Here is a 21,014-nt window from a genome sequence, read left to right as displayed (position 1 = left end):
GGCCAGAAAGTCATGTCTGTCCCTTTAAATGAGGCACAGGACCGGCGCTGTAAGGTCCAACATGTCAGAGGTACTGAGCTCCTCGCCTGACGGAGTAGTTTCTGTTGGCAGTGAGGTGTGTTTCATGTTTTAACCCGTCAGGAACATTTGAATTCATTCATTACTTCTCATGATGTTGGAAAGTTTAGTGCAACACGTTCATAAACGTGAATGTAAAGTATGAACCTAAAAAGTGACCGATGTTCAAACCCAGAACCAGCAGAACCTCTCCACAGTAGAAATGGTAAAGTGTCAGACGATGTGTTCTGTTTCTGTTGGGTCGATGTTTGTGTATGACTTCAGAACCACCTCATGATGAGCAGGCGTTACCAGCAGAAGCAGAATAACTGCTCATCTCGGTGTCAGTCCTCGTCTGTTTCTCACGGTTCCTGTGAACATGTGGTTACCTGCTCGTTAACATCGCTCCTGATGTCAGAGGTCCAACACCTGACACCTGTTTGTCTCCAGGCCTTCTGCAGGCTTCTGTCAACACAGGCCCGACTTCATTCAGCACAGGTGTTTGTGTGTAGAAGAATAACCGCGATTTCACCGGGTTTAAAGTTCCTTCATCTGATCAAACAAACTTAATGAAGACTCACGTGTGTGAGCTCAGTGTCTCTGAGAGGATCCTCACTGCAGCTCAGCAACAGCTGGTGGCTCTGTCCTCCGCAGCACTTTATTTAAGGATCATTCTGCAGAAGCTTTCAGAACATTTAAACTTGGAGCTCATTGTTCCAGAGCTCAGTCACTCTGAATAAACAGACGAAAGCTCAGTGCTTCTAATGCTTCAGTTCAGCAGCCGTCACTCGTATGAAGGAAACAGTGAGCTGGTGATGTCTGATCGTTACGTCATGTCAGTCGATTCGTCTTCTTCTTACTGCTCCCTGATAATAAAGTCGCTCACAGCAGTGAATGAACAGCCTCATGAAATCTGGAGATGAATGAAAACGTGTTGTAACCGAGCAGAGACGGTGGACAGGAAGTGCAGTGATGTCATCAGAGTGAGTGTGATGTCACACAGTGACTCACAGGACGATGACTTTCAGGTGATATCTGATGTTTGATGTGGTTTCCATCATGTATCTGATGGTAGAAACAGAAACTACGACACTTTGCTTCTCTACACGACTGTGAGGACGAGCAGCTCGGTGGTATCGCTGATGACTGTTGTTTGATTATGAAACATTAATGAACTTCATGTCTCAGGTGTGTTCAGGTGTCAGCTGAGGGTCAGAAACATGGACGTCTCTGTAGAATGACCCTTGAGCTGCTGTTGGGCTTTGAACACATCAGGCCGTCACCGACCGTCTGGTTCCGGTTGTTGCGATGGGCCGACGTCATCATCCGTGGACAGACGTAACCTCAGGGAGCCGAGCGTGACCGTGACCTGCTGGCTCGCACGGTGATGTAGGACTCTTTATTAACAGTCCCTGCAGGTCATCGGCTCAGACAGCCCAGAGAGCGTCGCTGCTGTGGTCGGCACACAGAAGAGTTTAACTTTCTGTGACTGCAGCGTCTGAAATATAAGTGGAGGAGCTCCCAGCTTCCATCCTCTGCAGTGCGTCTCTTCACAGCAGACAGATTCAGACCTGTTGAACCACAGAAGACGCCTCAGACGAAACTCCAGTTCACCGGAAAACAAAATGTTTCCTGTATCAGCCTTCAGATCTGCACCGACCGGTCGGACTGTCGCTGAGCGCCAACTGCATCTCCAAACACTGCAACATGAGCACTGATGCACTGCAGGACTTTGTGTTTCTCACTGACAGGAAATCATTTGAGACCTAAAGACAACAGGAGCCATTTTAAAACATGAAAACTTTACCAAGAGGAACAAAATGTGTCTTCTGCACTCTGAACTACAGGACGTCTTCAGACCTGATCCAAACTGAGCTGTGAGCTGAAACACACCAAACATGTACGAGTCAAATATAAGAAAAGAGACTCACTCAGACAGAAATCCTTTTTCACAGCAGCGTACAGGTCAGACACACAACAACAACACACAACAACACACTGTGACAACACACTGTGACAACACACAGTGACAACACACAGTACCAGACAGCAATTACAAGCAAACACAGACTGGACCAAACATAAACCTGGTCAGAGGATGATGAGAGCTGTATAATGGGATGTGTCTCAGAAAGTTTTATTGTTTATTGGTGATACAACACTGTGGCACTAAAGATCTTTAGTTTCTGCACCAACATCATAGTTAAAACTCTGTCCAACCCTTAATAACAGGTACGGAGCACCAGCTGATCCTCAGGTCCACTCGGGTCATGTCTGACTCCTGCTCCTCAACACCTCAAAGGGCCTTATCCCACTTATGGCCACTTGCTAGAGAAACTAAATGAAGACCATTCATTAATATTTGTACGTGTTCGGCTATCAAAATATACAACTTTTCAGAAGTAATAACAAAGTTTCCCTGGCAACACAACAGGATGAACCCTGGCAACGACTTAGTAACAGGAGATAAACCAGTCAGCTCATTGAGTCCTTCAGCCATTCATTTAGAGCAGTGAAGAGACTCACTCATTCACTGCTCCCTGCTCACTGCCAGGGAGTCTATACAGTGAGTCTAAACAGTGAGTCTATACAGTGAGTCTATATAGTGAGTCTAAACAGTGAGTCTATACAGTGAGTCTATATAGTGAGTCTATACAGTGAGTCTAAACAGTGAGTCTATACAGTGAGTCTATGTAGTGAGTCTATACAGTGAGTCTAAACAGTGAGTCTATACAGTGAGTCTAAACAGTGAGTCTATACAGTGAGTCTATATAGTGAGTCTAAACAGTGAGTCTATACAGTGAGTCTATGTAGTGAGTCTATACAGTGAGTCTAAACAGTGAGTCTATACAGTGAGTCTAAACAGTGAGTCTATACAGTGAGTCTAAACAGTGAGTCTATACAGTGAGTCTATGTAGTGAGTCTATACAGTGAGTCTAAACAGTGAGTCTATACAGTGAGTCTAAACAGTGAGTCTATACAGTGAGTCTATACAGTGAGTCTATACAGTGAGTCTAAACAGTGAGTCTATATAGTGAGTCTATACAGTGAGTCTAAACAGTGAGTCTATACAGTGAGTCTGTACAGTGAGTCTATACAGTGAGTCTATACAGTGAGTCTATGCAGTGAGTCTATACAGTGAGTCTATACAGTGAGTCTAAACAGTGAGTCTATATAGTGAGTCTAAGCAGTGAGTCTATACAGTGAGTCTATATAGTGAGTCTATATAGTGAGTCTATACAGTGAGTCTATATAGTGAGTCTATATAGTGAGTCTAAACAGTGAGTCTATGCAGTGAGTCTATATAGTGAGTCTAAGCAGTGAGTCTATACAGTGAGTCTATATAGTGAGTCTATGCAGTGAGTCTAAACAGTGAGTCTATACAGTGAGTCTATGCAGTGAGTCTATACAGTGAGTCTATGCAGTGAGTCTATACAGTGAGTCTATACAGTGAGTCTACACAGTGAGTCTACACAGTGAGTCTATACAGTGAGTCTATGTAGTGAGTCTATACAGTGAGTCTAAACAGTGAGTCTATACAGTGAGTCTAAACAGTGAGTCTATACAGTGAGTCTAAACAGTGAGTCTATACAGTGAGTCTATGTAGTGAGTCTATACAGTGAGTCTAAACAGTGAGTCTATACAGTGAGTCTAAACAGTGAGTCTATACAGTGAGTCTAAACAGTGAGTCTATACAGTGAGTCTAAACAGTGAGTCTATACAGTGAGTCTATATAGTGAGTCTAAACAGTGAGTCTATACAGTGAGTCTATGTAGTGAGTCTATACAGTGAGTCTAAACAGTGAGTCTATACAGTGAGTCTAAACAGTGAGTCTATACAGTGAGTCTAAACAGTGAGTCTATACAGTGAGTCTATGTAGTGAGTCTATACAGTGAGTCTAAACAGTGAGTCTATACAGTGAGTCTAAACAGTGAGTCTATACAGTGAGTCTATACAGTGAGTCTATACAGTGAGTCTATACAGTGAGTCTAAACAGTGAGTCTATATAGTGAGTCTATACAGTGAGTCTAAACAGTGAGTCTATACAGTGAGTCTGTACAGTGAGTCTATACAGTGAGTCTATACAGTGAGTCTATGCAGTGAGTCTATACAGTGAGTCTATACAGTGAGTCTAAACAGTGAGTCTATATAGTGAGTCTAAGCAGTGAGTCTATACAGTGAGTCTATACAGTGAGTCTATATAGTGAGTCTATATAGTGAGTCTATACAGTGAGTCTATATAGTGAGTCTATATAGTGAGTCTAAACAGTGAGTCTATGCAGTGAGTCTATATAGTGAGTCTAAGCAGTGAGTCTATACAGTGAGTCTATATAGTGAGTCTATGCAGTGAGTCTAAACAGTGAGTCTATACAGTGAGTCTATGCAGTGAGTCTATACAGTGAGTCTATGCAGTGAGTCTATACAGTGAGTCTATACAGTGAGTCTATGCAGTGAGTCTATACAGTGAGTCTATACAGTGAGTCTATACAGTGAGCTCATCTGGCACATGAACAACACTTAACACCACTCACATGATGGTTTGTAATGCTGAGTCAGCGATCATCGGTTGGACACCACTGTTCACGATGCATTGTGGGACACTTTGAGTCAACTATGCAGAGTATAATAAATCTCACGAAACATCAGACAGCACTACAAAATGTCTCACTTACTGTATAGTCCACTACATAGTGAGTAGTTATGGATTGCAGACACAGCCAGTGTCCATTTATTAGGAATAAATGCAACCAATCAGAATCCAGTACTCACCCAGACTGTGGTGTAAAGACGATGAACTGCTTCACTGGGTTAAAAGGCTTTTTATAAAGACTCCACCATGTTAAGTAGAATGATTTTCTTTATATAATTCTATATTCAGTAGTTTTTGAACTCATGTCTTTATTTTTCTACAGAAATACCTCGTGCAATATTGACAACATCACCTCAAATAGGAGTCCCATCCAATCAAAATCTCCTGCTGATCAGCTGAGACCAAAGACAGAGGATATCAGATCTCTAAGAAGAATGACTCTTGGTGAAAAAGATCTGAACCAGACAAACAGAACCATCTTGCTTGTGGGAGAAACAGGATCAGGAAAATCTACTCTGATCAACGCTCTGGTCAACTACGCCATGGGGGTAGAGTGGGAGGACGATGTCTGGTTTCAGATTGTAGAGGAGGAGGAGAGAAACCAATCAGAGAGTCAGACATCAGATGTGATCGTGTACCAGATCTTTGGATTTGAAGGTAAAACTCTGCCCCACTCTCTGACCATCATCGATACTCCTGGATATGAATGTAACAGAGGGACCGAACAAGAAGACGTCATCAGTCAAAGCTTATTTGACTTGTTCCGCTCAGAAGATGGAGTTCATGAGATGAATGCAGTGGGTCTGGTGCTGAAAGCAACTGAGAATTGTCTGAACGATCGTCTTAAATACGTCTTTGATTCAGTGGTGTCTCTGTTTGGAAAAAACATGGAGCAGAGCATCGTCACCCTCATCACACACTCTGATGGTCTGACACCTGAAAACGCTCTGAAAGCTCTCAAGGCTGCAAACATGAAGAATGCCAAAGATGGAAAGAATCAGCCTGTTTATTTTCTGTTCAATAACTGTCAGAGCACACAGAAAACACAGAGAAATCAGGATCATTTAAAAAGTGCATGGGACTTAACAACAGACGAAATGGGCCAGTTCACTGACTTTTTGGAAAAAGCTGCACCTCAGAAGCTGATGACAACTGTTGAAGTGTTGAATACACAATTCAGACTGACGGCCTGCATCCAAAACCTGCAAGAGAGGATCGAGTTGACTGAACTGAAACAGAGAGAAATCCAACAGACTCATGATGGTCTGAAGAAACATGAAGAGGAGATGAAGAACAATGAGAAGTTCACTGTAGAAATTGAAGTGTCGTGTGTCAGATCACGTGAAGGAAAAGAAAGTCTATGGGACCAAGACAAGAAAAGTTAAAAACACTAAAGACGATATGAAAAAGAAGGATGACGAGAACAAGGCAGGGCCTGACAGCAAGTTTAGCCTTCTGGAAACTCTGGAGAAGGAAATGGAAGAAGTGACAGCAGTCAAGTATCAGTTGTTGGAGGAGTCCTTCCAGCATATTGTCAAACTGGAGCAGATCGCCCTAAATGTTGATTCACTGTCCACTCATGTCCACTTGGACTTCCTGATTGAGAAGATGATGGAGAAAGGAGACACAGAGAAGGTCCAGAAACTGGAAGAGATGAAGAGTCGAGCAGATAAACGACTCCTGGCAGCGCTGCAAGTTTAGTCAACTAAAATCAGCTGGTAAAGCACTGAAGGAGTGAACATCACCACGGTGAGCAGACAGTGGACAACAACAGCTCCACACTGTTTCTTTCTGTTTCTGTGAAGCGTTGATGTCTGAACTATGTAAGGAAATTAGCATGTCATCACTTGTTAAATGTGTAATTCATGGAGACAGCGCCCTCTGTGGTCTGTAAGCACTGTTTGTTCTTGTAGTTTGATGTTTCATCACCAATAGTTACTTCACTGTACAGATGACCATCAGTGACAGCTGAGTCATCATGTTTTAGTGCTGAGAACAGTTCTTAGTGTCCAACAGCTGTTTGTAAATGGACTGAGGACGCCCCCTGGTGGTTAATGTTGGGTATGACAGCACCCTCCCTGTCCTGTATCACAAACTGAACTCAGTCAGATCCTGATTTAATGTTTCTAAGGATTTTCTCACGTGTTTTGAGGCTGTGATTTATTCTGATGTTGACAGGTGTCACTGACGCATACGTTACATATATAATACACACAAAGCATTTAAACATGATGTTGTTTTCTCATGTTAATCACTTTGTACAGAGGAAATATTCTGCAGTGTTGGACATGAATCTAACTTTGAGTCATGTGATCTACTGTACTTTGATCTGATTGGTTCTCTGGTGTCTTTCCCTTGTCAGCTGCTCTTTCACAGCAATCACTGGTTCACCACTATAAAATAATAAAAACCGTAACAAAACTACACCCGCTCAAAAAGACTTATTTTATTCTTTGTTTCCATTTCTTACATTTTATTTATATTCATTTAATTAACTATATTTAACACCATTTTTATATTCTTTTTACAGTGTGTTTACACTGTTTGTTGTACTCCTTATATTAACGTGTAGATCTACTCTGCTTAATTCCACAAAGAAATGTGCCACTCTTTTCTAAACTGCTACTTTAAACTAACAGCTAAATATTTGGTTACATACATGGAAGCTACTGGAAAAACTACAAGTATTTAACATATAAACGTTAATATAAAAGCATGACACGAGGAGCGATAATAAGTGGGACACATGAGACCGATTAACTCCACTTTTTAATCATCATGTTAACAAATATGGGCAAATCAGCATGAAGATATTGACATGAACATATTTTGACATCTTCTCGAGGGGAAATTGTACATGTTCAGCTTTCAGCTCATCATTTCTCATGTGTATATTGATCCTCTGAGGATTCTTCAAGTCATTTCAAGTTAAAGTTCTGCAATTATGCAGGAAACACTGGAACTGAATCACCTCCAACATATTTTGGAAATACAAGCCACTGCCTGTACGTTTCCTCAAATGTCTCGTCAATGAAGACTGATGAGACAAACTTGTCCTCAGGTCTTGCAGAGTTACGGTTTCTCACCTGTGTGAGTTCTTGTGTGTTTTTTTAAGTCACCACAAGACCTGAAAGTCTTCCCACATGTTTGGCACGAATATGGCCTCTCACCTGTGTGAGTTCTCATGTGAAGTGTTAAGGAACTATGATGCCTGAAATCTTTCCTACAGATTTCACAGGTAAAAGGCTTCTCACCTGTGTGGACTCTCATGTGGGCTGTTAGAGAACTCTGATGCCTGAAACCTTTCCTGCAGATTTCACAGGTAAAAGGCTTCTCACCTGTGTGGACTCTCATGTGGGCTGTTAGGGAACTCTGATGCCTGAAAGTCTTCTCACATGTCTTGCATGAATACGGCTCCTCACCTGTGTGGGTTCTCATGTGACGTGTCAGGTGAGCATGACGCCTGAATGCTTTCTCACAGGTCTTGCATGAATACGGCTTCTCACATGTGTGGATTTTCATGTGGCGTGTCAGGTGAGCATGACGCCTAAATGCGTTCCCACATATTTCACAGGTAAAAGGCTTCTCACCTGTGTGGGCTCTCATGTGAACTGTGAAGTGAGCACTACGGCTGAAATCTTTCCCGCATGTTTTGCAAGAATAAGGCTTCTCACCTGTGTGTGTTCTCATATGAGCTGTTAACGAACTATGGTGCTTGAAATCTTTCTCACAAATTTCACAGGTAAAAGGCTTCTCACCTGTGTGGACTCCCATATGATCTATAAAGTGAACACGAAACCTGAAATCTTTCCCGCATGTTTTGCAAGAATACATCTTGTCAGCTGTGTGGGTTCTCTTGTGAGCTGTTAAGGAACTAGGATGCCTGAAATCTTTCTCACAAATTTCACAGGTAAAAGGCTTCTCACCTGTGTGGATTCTCATGTGGACTGTTAATTGACTACGAGTCCTGAAATCTTTCCCACACGTTTTGCAAGTAAACATCTTCTCACCTGTGTGGGTTCTTAGATGTGCATTCAACAGGGACTTAAACTTAAAAGCCTTTCCACATGTGTCACATCTGAAAGACTTTTTACCTGGGTGAGTGTTATGGTGAATGTCTGATGAGGTGGAGTTTTTTGCATTATCACTGTGACTTTTGCTTCTGTGATGTCTTTTCTTTTGCTTTGGCTCTCCATCTCCAGCTGATCCTGAATCTCCATGTTTTCCTCCTTTCTGATCTTGGCTCTCAGCTACATGAGAGTTGTTAGAGAGGAGCTGGTGGTCACTCTTTGGTTCTGCTTCACTGTGGTCACTTTCCTCATAAGTTGGAGTCAACATGACGGTATCCGTCTCCACCTTCAGTACAAGCTGCTCTCCCTCCCGACTGGTGCAGAGTTCCTCCTGTTCCTCTTTAATCTCTGGAGGCTCTGGGTCCTCTTGGTCCAGACTGGAGTTCCTCTCCTGGTTACAGAGCTGCTGGTCAGAACCAGCCAGAACCTCCTCCTCCTTACAGACATGTTGCTGTGGGAGCTCTGGAGGGACAGAGAACAATGGCAGAGAATTAGTATACATATTGCTTGTGTGGGTTTCCTCCACCATCAAAAACATGTACATCAGGTTGATTCTCCAGTCAGTGTCCTTTCTTTGACCATTATGATTTTATTAAAAATGATACTGAATTGTTTTCATATAACTCGCCTCATTTAACTGCTAATGTGTAATGAACTGATTTTACAGAAATATTTGAATTATTTTTGCAGCTCATCTGACCCACTGACTCCAAACCAATGCCGAAATGTCTTCCTCATAGGTTGAATGAGACACACCTCTTTCTGTTGAGTTTTAGTGCTGCTCATACTTTTCTGGACGTTTTGTGTGTAAAATCAGCATTTTTTGAGCGGAGTTTGGCAGCGGGCTTCTATAGAACGGAGCGCAGCCGTGCAGCGGACACTCAGAACCTCCGGAGTCCCGAGTGGAATGAACCTCAACGAGGGAAACACTCGTGTGTTCGCTCCATGTAGTGAAACGTGGCTGCGATGCATATCTCCCCTCTACGGCCGCTCCAGGGCTCTGAACACCAGTGTTATTAAAATAATACACCTGTCCTCACCTGTCCTGTGTAACTTTACTTGGGGTTTCCAGCAGATATCCAGCAGGACGCGCTGCCGATCGATCTCCTCCTCGTACTGGACGATAGTTGTTTTAAACACTCGGAATATTTCTTCAGCAGCAGCAGTTAGTCGCTCGTTGACAAACTCTCTCAAACTCTCCACTGGACTCATTGTTCTTTAATTACTAATTCAATAATGAGCTGCGCTGCGACTCGGTACCGTCTCCACTTCATTCATTACACACAGGAAGGCAGCTAATGCTGCTAGCTGCTACTGTTTACTTCCGCTGGGTGTCACGCTGTTAAGCTCCGACAGGGGAAGTGCGGAGGCTTTTAGTTCCGCTTCAGACTGAAGACATTTTATTCAGAACTTGTTTAAAACTCATCTTATGGAGGATTTTAAGAGGCTAAATTAAATAAAACATGGAGCAAAACAAACATGTTGCAGACAGTTTTCACCATGAAGTCTGCAGCACTTCACAGTATTACAAAATAAATGAATAATTGCGATGGAGCAAATCTGAAATGTCTTAATAATATAACCTTTTTTTCCCGATTTATGATCTTTGAGTATTAGTTCAATATTTGTTTTTCAAAGAATATTTAGCCTCTCTGGGATAATCAAGTTTAGGTATAGAGGTTTTTGAAAAGAGGTGGTTTAGGTGTGAAAAAACAGTGAACTGTCCCTTTGTTTGTGTTCATTAAAGGTGTCACACCTGTGAAAGTGTCTCTCAGCAGTGAGGCTGCGCACTGACGCCTGACCCGCTTCAGTAACAGTGAAGAGGAACCGCTCGCTCGGCATGTTTCCCTTCACTGTCGGACCGGAAGTTCGCTTCAGCGTCGCAGCGCATCGTGTGCGCAGTGCATGCGCAGTGCATGCGCAGTGCACGCGCAGTGGCAGCCTGCGTGTTTCCAGCGCAGCCGCCCGTCAGGAGGCTGATAACGGAGCAGGGAGCGGACGGAGTGAGTCTGAGGAGGACAGTTAACACCGCTGCACCGTCTCACCGGGCCTCAGGTATTTACTTTCAACATTACTGTGTCCCTGAACGTTACTGTGTGTCCCTGAACGTTACTGAACGTTACTGTGTCCCTGAACGTTACTGAACGTTACTGTGTGTCCCTGAACGTTACTGAACGTTACTGTGTCCCTGAACGTTACTGAACGTTACTGTGTGTCCCTGAACGTTACTGTGTGTGGCTGGTCGGTCCAGCTGCTGCTTTTCCTTTAGCTGCTGCTGGAAAGTAACGGAGTACATGTCGCTGTACTTTGGCCTCACGTTACTTAAGTAGAAGTTGAAGGTACTTGTACTTTACTCGAGTCCTTTGTTTTTACGCTTCTCTCCGTTTCTGCTCAGAATAAGAAACAAAAAAAAAACAAGTGATCAATCGATTAAAGGTGGAAATGATCAATGAGCTTCATCTCAACCAGCTACTTTATTAAGTACTTTTACTTTGAATACTTTCAGTACATTTTCCTGATTATACATACTTTTACTTGTAATAAAGTATTTGTAGAGTGGTATTAGTATTTAAAGTAACTGAATACTTTCTTCACTAAATACATATACTTAAGTACTTTTAAATACTATGGGAAGTACTCAGATCCTTTACTTTAGTTAAAGTAGAAATACAACAGTTTAAATAACTTAATTACAAGAAAACGTCCTGAATTCAAAATCAAAGTAAAAGTACAGAAGTATTATCATCAAAATGTAATTAGAGTATGAAAAGTAAAAATACTCTGATGTTCCTGATTATACTTACATATTTACTTAAGTATCATTTTCAACTTTAACTCACTTTCACTTTTCCCTGTAACAGAGTTTGTACAGTGTGGTAAAAGTACTTAAAGTAAAGGATCTGAATACTTCCTGCTCCAGCTACTTTTTTTCAATGAGTTTCTGGAAATGCAAGTAAAGTAGAAATACAACAGTATAAAAATACTCCATTACAAGTAAAAGTGTTGTATTCAAAATCAAAGTAAAAGTACTCATTATGCAAAGTGTCGACTATCGATTGGCCCATTAAATAATAAAAATAATCAATGACCTCCGGCAGGACTGTAACTGATTATTCTCCTGATTAATCCATTTATTGATCTCAGAGAATCTCAGAGAATCTGGAACAAACGTCATGTTTGTCTTAAAGATGAATCAATTACAAAAACTGTTTCTGGTGAGTTTTCACTTCACTACCTTCGTCTGAGTTACTCTGATGAGTTTTAAGATTTTAGATACAAACGTTGGATAATAATAATAATAATAATAATAATAATAATAATAATAATAATAATAATAAACTCTTAAAGTTCAACATGTTGTGAAAACTCCACCAGAGCGGACAGTGAACTGCTCAGGGACGTGAGGAGATGTTTGCTGTTAGAAAGTGTTTCTGCCGCCTGGTTAAAACTTTCAGTCGTACGAAAAGTTCATCCACACGTTTGTTACACACTTAGTCCACAGAGTGTGTAAAGATTTACACACTTCTCACTCAGTCAGCACTGAAACAAATGATCATCACTTATCTTAATTCATTGTTTCTATTTTGGTCTAAAAAAAACTGAAAACAGTGAAAAACGTCAGATTTTCCCAGAGCTCCCAGTGGTTCACAGATGTCTGGTTTCATCTGTCCAACAGTCCAGAACCAAAATAAATTCACTTTCCTGTGATATGAGCCGGAACATCTGAGGCAGCTCGCTTTATTTGTAATATTTCTGATTAAATAATTACTTAAACGATGAAGCAGTCGACACATTTGATCATTTTCTGTTGGTGGTTTGAGCTTCATCCAGCTGAGGCCGACTGATGTCATCAGTCCTGCAGGTTTCTGATCGTGAACCAAAGTATTGAACACATGAAACTGTCGACCTGATGATGGATCAGAGTTATGACAGATCATCTGAGGGGAACATGAACATCTGAACCACGTTTCATCAAAATCCATCACAGAGTGGATGACGCTTCAGTGTGGACCACAGGACAGGACACACTGAGCCTCTCTGTTAAATTGGCTGAAAGTTAAAGGGACTCTGGTGCCGTTTGTCTGTCTCCAGATGATGACGTGACCTGAGACCTGCACAGGTGTGGCTGCCTCGGCTGTCAGTGATGGAGGACCTGTGGTGTGTGGCTGCAGGTGTTTTCCAGGTGTGGGTGTTTGTGGTGGTGTTTCTCATCATGCTGCCCGCCATGTTCGGCCTCTCTCTGGGGGTCACGGGGGTCTACATCCAGATCCTCGTCAGAATCCTGGAGGTAACTCAGACTGTGCAGTTGTGTGTCCTCAGCAGAACTTCAGTTATTACTTCAGATGTTTGTTCAGTTATGAAATGTGCAGCAGGAGTCACGGGGTCAGAGGTCATCTGAAAATAACTGTGTTTGTAGTGGGCCACGTTACGGATCCAGAGAGGACGGCAGGAGCAGCCCAGTGTGCCTGTGCCTCTGCCCAACGGTGAGTCCAACGATCGATGACCGGTCATTAACGATGATTAATGAACGATGATTAATGAACGATGAGTAACTGAGGCTCAACTGTGTCCATAAAAACAGCACCAAGAAACAAACACAAGAATGTTTCAGAGCAGATAAATATTGATGAAATAAACCAGTCCAATAAATAATGAAGCTGCTTCATGTTGGTGTGTGAGTCTCTGACAGGCAGGCCCGATGCAGTTACTGTTACCTGTTGACACACGTAGTCAGTAATGTAACTACATTACTGTTACCTGGTGACACATGTAGTAATTACATTACTGTTACCTGTTGACACATGTAGTCAGTAATGTAACTACATTACTGTTACCTGGTGACACACGTAGTCAGTAATGTAATCCAAGAATCATCATATGACTTATTAATCCCCTTTCTTACTGAATGGATCTGTAATCTAATTACAGTTTTTCCCTGTATCTTTACTGGAGTACAGTTACCGTTTGTTCTTTATCCCGATGACGTGTTCATCTCCTCCCTCAGCCTGAGGCCAGAGTCGTATTTGAACGGTTTGTGTGTAAAATCAAATGACTGCAGTAACTAGTAACTCCGGCTGGTGAGTGATGTCGTCCAGCATCGTGTCACCGGACGCCAGGATTGATGAGAATTAGTGTGATGTATAAAAATGAAACAGCGATATCATCTAATTATACAACATCCGTCTGCGTCAGACAAGATGTTTGACAAACGTGAGACACTCCAGCGGGAGTGCAGGGAGATCCGGTGATAACATCATCATCCTGAATCATTTTCAATACAGTGACCTCAGACCTGTACTGGAGGAAAGTATGTGTGAATGTATGGAGTCATCTTTCATAACTAGATCACGTCACACAGCAGAAGACGGGCGGCTGGATGGAGGGAGAGGTGTCCCCTCACTGTGTCCTGTCTTTACGTCTTTCTTTAAAGTTTCTGTTTCAAACAGAAGCAGCTATAAAAACAGACACTGACAGAAATGTTTTGGGACAAAATACAATCCAACCTTTAATTAAAATGTTTCTGAGTGTTGTCAGATAAATGAATGATCTATAACTGGTGACCCTGATTGTTCCAGTGTGGTGTTCTGATGTGCAGACGTCCTCCGGCCCTCACCGCTGCACCTCTGCAGTGACCCGGCTGCGGTTCAGCCCGGGTCACTGAGCAGACACGAGTCGGTCACGAGCAGCAGCAGTTCCTCCTTCGTGCTCGCAGGACATCGTGTTCTGCTGTATGGGGGATGTGTTTCAGCTGCACACACATCATGTGACGCTGTGTGTGTGTGTGTGTGTGTGGTTGTGTGTGGTTGTGTGTGGTTGTGTGTGTGTGTGTGTGTGTGTGATGGAGAGCAGCATGAAACACACATGGCTCGTCTCAGGATGATGATGCAACAGCAGATTGCATAACTTTAGTCAAATAGACTGACATCAGTTTCCTGTGCAACACTGAGACAGTGGGACACAGACAGTAGGACACAGACAGTGGGACAGTGGGACACAGACAGTGAGACAACGGGACACAGACAGTGGGACAGTGGGACAGTGAGACAGTGGGACAGTGGGACAGTGCGACAGTGAGACACAGACAGTGAGACAGTGGGACAGTGGGACACAGACAGTGGGACAGTGCGACAGTGGGACACAGACAGTGAGACACAGACAGTGAGACAGTGGGACAGTGGGACACAGACAGTGGGACAGTGCGACACAGACAGTGGGACACAGACAGTGAGACAGAGACAGTGAGACAGAGACAGTGGGACACGGACAGTGGGACACAGACAGTGAGACACAGACAGTGAGACAGTGGGACACAGACAGTGGGACACAGACAGTGAGACAGTGGGACACAGACAGTGAGACAACGGGACACAGACAGTGGGACAGTGGGACAGTGAGACAGTGGGACAGTGGGACAGTGCGACAGTGGGACACAGACAGTGAGACACAGACAGTGAGACAGTGGGACAGTGGGACACAGACAGTGGGACAGTGGGACAGTGCGACAGTGGGACACAGACAGTGAGACACAGACAGTGAGACAGTGCGACACAGACAGTGGGACACAGACAGTGAGACAGAGACAGTGAGACAGAGACAGTGGGACACGGACAGTGGGACACAGACAGTGAGACAGTGGGACACAGACAGTGGGACACAGACAGTGAGACACAGACAGTGGGACACAGACAGTGAGACAGAAAGTGGGACAGTGGGACAGTGAGACACAGACAGTGGGACACAGACAGTGGGACAGTGAGACACAGACAGTGGGACACAGACAGTGGGACAGTGAGACAGTGGGACAGTGGGACACAGACAGTGGGACAGTGAGACAGTGGGACAAAGACAGTGAGACAACGGGACACAGACAGTGGGACAGTGGGACAGTGGGACAGTGCGACAGTGGGACACAGACAGTGAGACACAGACAGTGAGACAGTGGGACAGTGGGACACAGACAGTGGGACAGTGCGACACAGACAGTGGGACACAGACAGTGGGACACAGACAGTGAGACAGAGACAGTGAGACAGAGACAGTGGGACACGGACAGTGGGACACAGACAGTGAGACACAGACAGTGAGACAGTGGGACACAGACAGTGGGACACAGACAGTGAGACACAGACAGTGGGACACAGACAGTGGGACACAGACAGTGAGACAGAAAGTGGGACAGTGGGACAGTGAGACACAGACAGTGGGACACAGACAGTGGGACAGTGAGACAGTGGGACACTGAGACAGTGGGACAGTGGGACACAGACAGTGGGACAGTGAGACAGTGGGACAGTGGGACACAGACAGTGGGACAGTGAGACAGTGGGACAGTGGGACACAGACAGTGGGACAGTGGGACAGTGGGATGCAGACAGTGGGACAGTGGGACAGTGGGATGCAGACAGTGGGACAGTGGGACAGTGCGACAGTGGGACAGTGGGATGCAGACAGTGGGACAGTGCGACAGTGGGACAGTGGGACAGTGCGACAGTGGGACAGTGGGACACAGACAGTGGGACAGTGGGACACTGGACAGTGGGACAGTGCGACAGTGGGACAGTGGGGCACAGACAGTGGGACACAGACAGTGGGACACTGGGACAGTGGGACAGTGGGACAGTGGGACACAGACAGTGGGACACTGGGACACTGGGACAGTGGGACAGTGGGACAGTGGGACACAGACAGTGGGACAGTGGGACAGTGGGACACTGGGACACTGGGACAGTGGGACAGTGGGACACTGGGACAGTGGGACAGTGGGACAGTGGGACACAGACACTGGGACACTGGGACAGTGGGACAGTGGGACACAGACAGTGGGACACAGACAGTGGGACAGTGGGACAGTGGGACACAGACAGTGGGACAGTGGGACAGTGGGACATGGGCTCTGTGCGTCACATCCACTCCATGTTAACAAGCAGCAGTGTGTCGCTGTGACACTTCAGACTGGAGCAGGACTCACTCACTGCAGGACAACGTCACAGATGATATTTGATATGTTAGCAGTTCTCTGTCCATGTGAGTTGTCTACAAAGTGAGGAAGCACATGCATCAGAAAACTCGTCATCACGTGCCGTGATAGCTCATCCTCAGATGGTCTCAGTCGTTAGAGAGACAGCTGATGTATCGAAGCTGCTGCTGCTAAAGCACAGAGCCTCGTTCACTGCAGATCAGTGACCAATAATGCTCAGGAGGAGCAGAGCTGAACGTTAAAGGGTTAAACGTTTGTGAGAGGTCAGCGTCCTCGTGATCCTCTGCCTCAACATAACGCACTCTGTTCCTCTGCTGCAGCTCCTTTTAATCTCATCTCAAGCCTCAGAACGAGAAACAACAGCTCCACCGTTACTTCAGGAAAACTCCCGTCCAGCAGCGAGCTGTCACTATTATGAGTCAGAGCTTAATGACAGAACACACTCAGTCCACATTGTGTTCAGTTCTGTTGTGACCCTACGCTCTGAATGAACCCCAGGAACATTCCTGCTGAGTGAAATCCTGTTTGGTAATAAACTGAGTCAGATTACAGTGTTTAAATACACAGAGCTGTTTTCAGTGTTGGTTAATGAGTCACATATTTAATGTTACACAACACAGTGAACCAACCTGGTGTATGTGTATGTGTATGTGTATGTGCACTGTATGTGCTGGTTTCTCCTCAGGATGGTGAAACACTCCACAGAGGTGGAGGTGTTTGCTTTGGTTTGTGTATTTGAGAGGATCACTGGTGTGAGATACAGAAACAGCAGATCAACACGCTGCTCGATCGATATCAGTAAATGTTAGTCGAGAAATGTTGATCATTTGTTTGTGGACAACAAAAAACAACAACAGCCAAATGAATTTCTCTTTTTAAAACTAAATGACATTAATAAAGCATTAATGGATACATTGAGAAGATAATCTGCAGTTTCAGTCCTGAGTTAACATTAAACTCACAGTAACCCTGCAACAGTTGGTGGACTGTTCTGAGCTGCTGTGAGAAAACCACAGCGGACCTGTTCTGTGACTGTGTCCAGGGATCATTGAGCGAGCGGGCGGCTCGATGGAGGAGGAGATGCTGCGGAGCTCTCAGTCTCTGTCCGGGGGGGAGTTTGCTCTGAGCGACGCCTTCTACTTCTGCAAGAAGGGTTTGGAGAGCATCGTGGACGACCAGGTGACGCAGCGCTTCTCCTCTGAGGAGCTGGCCTCCTGGAACCTCCTCACCAGAACCAACCAGAACTTCCGCTACATCAGCCTCCGCCTCACCGTCATCTGGGGCTTCGGTGTCTTCGTCCGATACTGCGTCCTCTTCCCTCTCAGGTCAGTCAGCTCCTCTGGGAGACGGTAATGTGGCCGGTATGGACACGCTCACAGCATTTGTGTGGTTCTCTAAATTAAATCACTAATAACAGCAGCCATAATGAGTTTTCTCTGCATGGTGTCTGAGCTCAGCCTTACAGACAGAGTGAAGGGCTCAGAGGAGAACCAGAACCAGAACCAGAACCCCTTCAGGGACTCAGCTGAGGTGCTTCAGTCTGCTGCAGTTCAGTTCAACACTTTACATTGAAATGTTTCAAAGGTACAATCTGTAAGATACGGCCAGAATTTGACGTTTTCACCAGAATGTGTAGAGACAACAGTGTTGATGATCTTAGCATGCTAAGCAGCTAGCTGCTAACAGCACCCTGTAGCTCAGAGGTGACAGTCTGTCCTGTAGTTTCAGCTGGAGGTGTAAAGCAGCCAGTTCACTGCTGAGTCTGATAAGTCAACAACATGAACTCACTGAATGTCAAGAAAAATATATTTTGACACATATTTTCCTTCTAAACAGAAAAATAAAACCGTCCACCGTCTGAACTCGAGTTTCTCTGTGACTGAACTCAGACGAGCTTCATCGCCTGTTTTAACTCATCGTCAGACACACATCATTCAAACTGGACACAAACTGGATCGCAGTCACCCTGTGATGCGAGGGAGTCTACTGTCAGCTAATAGCAACACTTAGCTGCACGGCTAACTGAGCTACATGCCGACAGCAGCCAGTGGTGGCCATATCTTACATGTTACACCTGTTCAAAGTTGACGCCGCCACTGATTCCAGTGAAAGCTGCTGTCTGGATGCAAACACTCTCCACAGGCTTCCTTACACCTTCATGTACTCCGGCTCACTGAGCGTGCTCAGTAGAGACGCCATGCACGTCTTCTTCAGGCTGAGCTAGCTCACTTCCTGTTGGCTCCCCACAAACATGAACAGGATAAAATAATTTAATCATATGACTCTTCTAGACTGATCAAATGTTATCGGACCATAAGGTCAAATTCTGATGAAGCAAAGAGTCTCTTCAGTCAGCTGCACTCCTGATGTTATTAGAAAAACCTGACAGTCAGGCTGGTTCTCCTCGGCCTCCTGCTGAGAACTGTCAAGTTATGTTTATTATAATGTGATAAAAATGGACGACAGAGCAAACACACGATTTGTGTTCCTGCAGGATTACCTTGGCCATCATCGGCCTCTCGTGGCTCGTGATCGGAACGGTTCTGGTCGGATTTCTGCCTGAGAGCAGGTACAGCAGCAACCCACAGCAACAAACCAGCAACACACCACAGCAACAATCCACAGCAACACACCACAGCAACAACCCACAGCAACGCACCACAGCAACACACCACAGCAACGCACCACAGCAACGCACCACAGCAACGCACTACAGCAACAACCCACAGCAACACACCACAGCAACAACCCACAGCAACGCACCACAGCAACAACCCACAGCAACGCACCACAGCAACAACCCACAGCAACGCACCACAGCAACACACCACAGCAACAACCCACAGCAACACACCACAGCAACGCACCACAGCAACAACCCAACACACCACAGCAACACACCACAGCAACACACCACAGCAACACAGCAACGCACCATAGCAACACACCACAGCAACACACCACAGCAACAAACCAGTAACACACCACAGCAACAAACCAGCAACCCACCACAGCAACACACCACACCACAGCAACAAACCAGTAACACACCACAGCAACAAACCAGCAACCCACCACAGCAACACACCACAGCAACACAGCAACACACCACAGCAACAATCCACGGCAACACACCACAGCAACACAGCAACACACCACAGCAACACACCACAGCAACAATCCACGGCAACACAGCAACACACCAACACACCACAGCAACACACCACAGCAACACACCACAGCACCACAGCAACAAACCACAGCAACACACCACAGCAACACACCACAGCAACAAACCAGCAACACACCACAGCAACACACCACAGCAACACAGATGATTAAGTTCTCTGTAGCGTGGTGTTTGGACGATGACACTGAATGTCTCCTGTGTCCGTCTCAGTGTGAAGAACTGGCTGAGCGAGCTCGTCCATCTGACCTGCTACAGGATCTGTGCCAGAGGGCTGTCGGCCACCATCCACTACCACAACAGGTGAGATCCAGCTCGGTGTGTGCAGCGGTTTGTTCAGTGGTCACCGTCATCAGACTGATCGTTACATGTGTCTCCGTCTTCTTTCTCCAGAGAGAACAGGCCTCAGAAAGGAGGGATCTGTGTAGCCAATCACACCTCTCCCATCGACATTGTGATCCTGGCCAATGACGGCTGCTACGCCATGGTGAGTGTCATCATCAGGTGGGTCGGGTCAGCTCTTATTCCTCATGTTTTGATGTGGTGACGTCGTCCACAGGTGGGTCAGATCCACGGAGGTCTGATGGGGGTCATCCAGAGGTCCATGGTGAAGTCGTGTCCGCACGTTTGGTTCGAGAGGTCGGAGATGAAAGACCGACACGCCGTGACCAGCAGGTGAGAGGACGGCAACAGCAGCCAACTGTTCACTCATGATCGCTTCTTACCAAATGTAAGCAACATTTGATAGGAAGCGATCATATTCCTCCACGGCAGCTCCTTGTTTGTCCTGTCTTGGTACGAGTCGCACAGATTACTGATTATTTTCCTCTCCTCCATTGCTGTTCGTGAGTGTCCGGACATCAGCGACGTGAACGTCAAATCGCGTCTCATCCTTGACTTTGTATGTAATCTAGTCCTGTGAATAATTTGCGTTGCGTCTGGTGTGAACACATCATTAGAGGTTTACATTGAAGGATACATGTCGACGTAAAAATCAAAGGACAAACTCTGAGGCACTCTTTTAAACGCCTTTACTGTCACGCCATGTGACTCCCTGATGAAGGTCTAACAGGACCACGCCGTGACAATAAAGGTTTGTAGAGAGTGTCAGAGTTTTTCTTGTAATTTTTT

At 45.1% G+C, this 21,014-nt stretch overlaps 2 protein-coding genes across 3 annotated transcripts in view; one reads left to right on the top strand and one right to left on the bottom strand.

Moving 5' to 3' along the window:
* Nucleotides 1-7,404: 7,404 nt before the first annotated feature.
* On the bottom strand, nucleotides 7,405-10,007 carry LOC141005616 (uncharacterized). Its single transcript, XM_073477536.1, has 2 exons — nucleotides 9,759-10,007; nucleotides 7,405-9,180 (listed from the first exon to the last, which is right to left on the bottom strand). The coding sequence occupies exons 1-2, from the start codon at nucleotides 9,928-9,930 to the stop codon at nucleotides 7,721-7,723; spliced, it is 1,632 nt and encodes a 543-aa protein (XP_073333637.1). The 5' UTR covers nucleotides 9,931-10,007; the 3' UTR covers nucleotides 7,405-7,720.
* A 625-nt stretch (nucleotides 10,008-10,632) lies between these two features.
* Nucleotides 10,633-21,014, top strand: part of gpat3 (glycerol-3-phosphate acyltransferase 3) — a 19,393-nt gene continuing 9,011 nt past the window's right edge. Inside the window, exons 1-8 of one of the 2 annotated variants that reach the window (XM_073477539.1) lie at nucleotides 10,633-10,773; nucleotides 12,811-13,006; nucleotides 13,136-13,202; nucleotides 17,739-18,021; nucleotides 19,191-19,265; nucleotides 20,097-20,186; nucleotides 20,277-20,370; nucleotides 20,443-20,558. In XM_073477539.1, the coding sequence (XP_073333640.1) occupies nucleotides 12,863-13,006; nucleotides 13,136-13,202; nucleotides 17,739-18,021; nucleotides 19,191-19,265; nucleotides 20,097-20,186; nucleotides 20,277-20,370; nucleotides 20,443-20,558 (869 nt within the window). In that variant the 5' untranslated portion in view covers nucleotides 10,633-10,773; nucleotides 12,811-12,862. The remainder of the gene's footprint in view (nucleotides 10,774-12,810; nucleotides 13,007-13,135; nucleotides 13,203-17,738; nucleotides 18,022-19,190; nucleotides 19,266-20,096; nucleotides 20,187-20,276; nucleotides 20,371-20,442; nucleotides 20,559-21,014) is intronic. The other variant, XR_012179886.1, reaches the window with a different exon arrangement.

Source organism: Pagrus major, chromosome 12, assembly GCF_040436345.1.
Source record: "Pagrus major chromosome 12, Pma_NU_1.0".
NCBI lineage: Eukaryota > Metazoa > Chordata > Actinopteri > Spariformes > Sparidae > Pagrus > Pagrus major.
This window is presented reverse-complemented; position numbering and strand designations above follow the sequence as displayed.

Bases quoted from the DNA above. Each gene is read 5' to 3' on its own strand.
- LOC141005616 (XM_073477536.1), bottom strand. From the start codon at position 9,930: ATGAGTCCAGTGGAGAGTTTGAGAGAGTTTGTCAACGAGCGACTAACT. The intron at 9,181-9,758 runs GTGAGGACAGGT...CTGTCCCTCCAG, and splicing joins AGTAAAGTTACACAGGACAG to AGCTCCCACAGCAACATGTC.